At 41.1% G+C, this 5,000-nt stretch overlaps 1 protein-coding gene across 7 annotated transcripts in view; it reads left to right on the top strand.

The window, feature by feature from the left end:
• The window catches only part of LOC310720590 (serine/threonine-protein kinase PAK 3), a 21,285-nt gene that overhangs the window by 8,578 nt on the left and 7,707 nt on the right, over positions 1-5,000 (top strand). For 5 of the 7 annotated variants that reach the window (XM_083531319.1, XM_083531320.1, XM_083531318.1 and 2 more), the window contains 5 exons: positions 830-1,015; positions 1,188-1,288; positions 1,561-1,714; positions 2,421-2,458; positions 3,804-3,866. In XM_083531319.1, coding sequence (XP_083387445.1) covers positions 844-1,015; positions 1,188-1,288; positions 1,561-1,714; positions 2,421-2,458; positions 3,804-3,866 — 528 coding nt within the window. In that variant the 5' untranslated portion in view covers positions 830-843. The remainder of the gene's footprint in view (positions 1-829; positions 1,016-1,187; positions 1,289-1,560; positions 1,715-2,420; positions 2,459-3,803; positions 3,867-5,000) is intronic. The other 2 variants (XM_083531324.1, XM_083531323.1) reach the window with 1 other exon arrangement.

Raw genomic sequence — 5,000 nt, 5'->3', positions numbered from 1 at the left:
TTGGCTGACAGCAATGTGACTGATTTGCATAAAGCTCAAAAGCTGTGAACAAGTAACATTGAATTGAAATGAGAAAAACACATACAGGAAATGGAAATGTGTCCAAACGTTAACAGTGTTATATAAATAATGAATAAGACCTAATTTCTGGTCAGAGTCAGTGTGATATTAAATAATTCAATGACGTTTGGTGTGATTAGGTTTGATTTGGTCTGATTTTCTGGTTCGGTCTGATTCACAATGGTTATAGCAGATTCGATTTCTGAACAGATCGGATGTGTACATCAGCGCTGCGCTTTTTGCCTTTTTTTATTGTGATGGTCATTTCTCTTAACTCTTAACTCTTAATTTGATTCAGAATCTTAGAGCAGGAAGTTTAGAAGGAAATCGGATCTCATCTGATTCACGTTTATTGGCTCCGTGTTCCTGTACTGATTTGAAGGAATGCTGATGTTCCTGAGTTCCTCTGATTCTCACTCTGATTTAATGAACCGTTAATTGTGGCTCTGAGTGAAGATCAGATTTCACACTAGACATACTCACACTGTCACCTGGGTTCAGATAAACTGGGATTCTGATTCTTAATTCTAATTTAAAGACAATTTAATATTGAGTCTGATTATTATTCTTATTTTTATTGTTATTTTGATGATTCAGAATTTATTACAATTAGAATTTTAGCTTTAAACTGAACTTCATTTTCTGATTTTAATTTCAGATCAATTCTGTTTCTGTTCCAAAAAATTTAATTAAATTCTCATTATTGTGTGTGTGTGTGTGTGTGTGTGTGTGTGTGTGTGTGTGTGTGTGTGTGTGTGTGTGTGTGTAGATGAGCAGCTGAAGATGTGTGATAGTGTAGATGTTGAGGAGAAGCCCCCTGCTCCCCCCATGAGAATGAGCAGCAGCTCTCGTGACTCTTCATCCGTTCTGCACTCGTCTAAACCGCTGCCCATGGCTCCGGAGGAGAAAAACAAGAAAGCACGCCTTAGATCCATCTTTCCTGGAGGGGACAAAAGTAAGACACACACACACACACACACACACACACACACACACACACACACACATATATATATATATGCAATATTCTACATTATGATTATAAAGATGTCATATTCTTACAATATGTGTGTGTGTGTGTGTGTGTGTGTGTGTGTGTGTGTGTGTGTGTGTGTGTGTGTGTGTAGCAAATAAAAAAAAGGAAAAGGAGCGTCCTGAAATTTCTCTCCCATCTGATTTTGAACACACCATCCACGTAGGATTTGATGCAGTAACAGGAGAGTTCACCGTAAGTTCAGCTCTGTGTGTGTGTGTGTGTGTGTGTGTGTGTGTGTGTGTGTGTGTTAGTGAGTGTGTGTGTTTTGATGTTATTTTGGTAATCAAAATTATTCATTTGTATTTTAAAGTCAGAATGAAGTTGATCGGCTGAGACGTGTTTTGTGTGGGAAGTTTGTGTTTTTAGTTCTGCTCTGGAGCCACACTGCTAATGTTTACTTTTACACACACACACACACACACACACACACACACACACACACACACACACACACACACACATAGGGCATCCCAGAGCAATGGGCTCGGTTACTGCAGACCTCCAACATTACCAAGCTGGAGCAGAAGAAGAACCCTCAGGCCGTCATCGACGTGCTCAAGTTCTACGACTCCAAAGAGACCGTCAACAACCAGAAGTACATGAGCTTCACGTCAGGAGGTGACACACACACACACACACACACACACACACACACACACACACACACACACACACACACACACACACACACACACACAGTGCTATAGCAGTAGAGTTCAGATGGTTCGCTTTGCAGGGTCCTATGTTCTGAAGTGTTCAGGGTTTTATATCACTAGTGTAAACTGCCAGTGTTCTGAATTTAAAACTCAGTAATAGATTGTTCCAGGGATCCTGTGTTCTCAGACTTCTACATTTCCAAGGTGATCTTCCCTTGTCCTATTTCCTAAAGTCATATTTCCCCATGTTCCCACCCTCCAGAGAATGCTGTCTTTTTAAAATCCCAATCTGCCCAAAGTACTTTCTTCCCAAAACCAAAATCCTTCTATGAACCAACCCGATCTTCCCCAGGTCCTATCTTCCCAGGAAGACCCCTTTTCTAAGATTCCTATCTTCCCAATGTTCCTATCTTCCAAAAAACTCTGTCTTCTCAAGGTCCTATTTTTCAGAAGTCCCTGTCCTCCTTAGGCACTAGCTTCCCAGGAACCCAGTCTTTCCAAAGTCCTTTAATAATATGAAATGTTCCAGATGTAGAAATTCTTATAGAACATGTTTCCTGCACTTCCTGTAAATCTCATATGTCATGTAGCCAATCAGAACTCTGCATGCTGTTACAGATGAATGATTAATGTTAACTTTCTCGTTTCATCCCGTTTGTGTGCTACAGATAAATCGGCTCATGGTTACATCGCCGCTAACACTCTGGTAAGAAGAAACGCTTCTGTGCTTCTGTTATTTTTCAACCCCTGTTTGATTTTAAACTGCTGATTCAGCTGCATGAATCAAACGATTCATGAGTCACAGACTCACTCCCTAAAACACAACCCTGTCCTGTTCTCTACACACACACACACACACACACACACACACCCACTCACTCACACACACACACACACACACACACACACACACACACACACACACACACCGACTCACTCACACACCCACTCACTCACACACACACACACACACACACACACACACCCACACACACACACACACACACACACACACTAACTCACACACACACACCCACTCACACACACCCACCCACACACACACACACACACACACACACTAACTCACACACACACACCCACTCACACACACACTCACACACACACACACACACACACACACACACACACACACACTCACACACACACACACACACACACACACACACACACACACACACACACACACACACACAGACAAACTTGTGCAAAATGTTTTCACTTCAGATTTGGTTTGATCAAGTTTGGATATTTTTAGAGCTTTTTATCATGTGATGATCATATCTGCAATTGTGCAAAAGTTTGCACACCCTCAGGGAAAAATAGACTCAGACTTACTTTATAATAATAGACTGATTCTCTCTCTCTTTTTCTCATCTTGTCTTACAAACACACACAGACATTGTGTAGAGAGAGATGTGTAATACCGTCACAGCGGTCAACTGTAATACTGTGTGTGTGTGTGTGTGTGTGTGTGTGTGTGTGTGTGTGTGAGTGTGTGTGTGTGTGTGTGTGTGTGTGTGTGTGTGTGTGTGTGTGTGTGTGTGTGTGTGATAGTGGTGTAATCTCGTTCCATTCTGCTGATAGAGGAAAATATCATGTGACCCGTTTCAACTAAATAGAGTTAACAGGAACACACTGTCCAATCACGATGGAGTGTTTTCACGTGATCAGGAACACATTTATACTGAATATTCATGTCCACACTCTCGGAGAAAATCACCTGCGATTTTATTTACACTACAAAACAAAAAAACTCCTTTTTCTTTTTCCTCTTTTCTTTTTTTCTGTCCTTTTTCTCTTTCTTTTCCTTCTTTGTTCTTCTTTCCTTTCCTCCTTCTCTTCCTCATTTCTTTCTTTCTCCTTTTTCCTTTTTCTCCTTTTTTCCCTCTATCATCTCATCCTCACACTCCTTCTTCTCTTTTCTCCTTCCTTCCCTCCCCCTTTCTCCCTCTCTCTGTCTCTTTCTTGTTGATTTCCGGTTGTATTGAATGGTGTGTGAGTTAAACACCCCCCCTTTTTTAATCATTCAGAACCGCCTCCTGTCCTCCGGGCCGCCCGTCAGCCTTAGATCCTGCAGCGCTTTATTTGAAAAGGTAAAAAACTTTAATTGAATTATAATGTTTTTAGTTTAAACTCGAATCAGCAGCTTCACTGCTTTCACACCACAAGGTGGCGCTCTGTTTGACTGCTGCTCCACATGCTAATTAGTTCTCAGGGAAGGAAGAATGTTACTGGTTGAAACTGCCAGTGGGCGGGGCTTAATTGCTAATTCCTAGCTCGCATGCTGATTGCTAGCATGAGCTCACTGCAAGCTATCAGACTGGTCCAGTGTTTCACTCAGTGGTGTTGGAATATAAGCTAGCTCTGTGGCGAGTCAGAGTTAGCAAGAAATGCTTTTTATAGCACTTGTGTTTGCTCCGAATGTTAGCTAACTGGCTAAGTGTTAGTATTAGCATGAATATGAAGTTTAAAAAATGTTTGTGAAGCTTCATGCGGTATATTAATTATCTGTTGTAATTGCTAGAACTAGCATGCTAGCGAGGCAGGTAGAAACTTCTTGGATAAGTTGCATGTTTGCTAGTGTTCTATGGTTTATTAAAAATCCTCTGTAGCATGTTAGCATGGAGGATTTCTGAATGGCTACTTTTTTCGGCTAGACGGTGATTATTTCTGAGGGAAGGAAATTGAAAAGCCCCGCCTACATGTTGGTAACCAATCACTCTGCCTTTGAGACGGCACCGCGGCAGAGCGCTTATCCTCTGCAAAGTTTTTGGTGGATAAAAAAATAAATAAAAATACAAAATTAAATGTAAGAAATAAATGACACGCATTTGTTCTGGATGTAAACAGGAAGTGTCTGTGACCACTGACGTTAGCCACCGTTAGCATGTTTACACAATCGATAAATATATTTGGACTTATTTCACAATATTTTTTTAATTGTATTAATAATATTATTATTAAATCAAATTAAATATTTTTTACCATTTTGATAAATTACTGATCAGTTGAACGCTAATGTAAATGAGTTAGCGAGCGAGGACATGAGCGCTGTTCTGAATAATAAATAAAAACTAAAACACTCGATACCGCACATCACCTACACTGTGGGGCAGGGCATGGGGGGGGGGGGGCAGAGGCGGGGTTACAGGGCATGGGGGGGCAGAGGCGGGGTTACAAGGCATCAGCACGCTAACCAGCTGGTTTGCTAACTGACTAGCTTTGCT

This window comes from Silurus aristotelis, assembly GCF_946808225.1.
Source record: "Silurus aristotelis genome assembly, chromosome: 26".
Taxonomy (NCBI): Eukaryota; Metazoa; Chordata; class Actinopteri; order Siluriformes; family Siluridae; genus Silurus; species Silurus aristotelis.
Note: the sequence above shows the minus strand (reverse complement) of the source record. Positions and strands in the feature narration are given on the sequence as shown.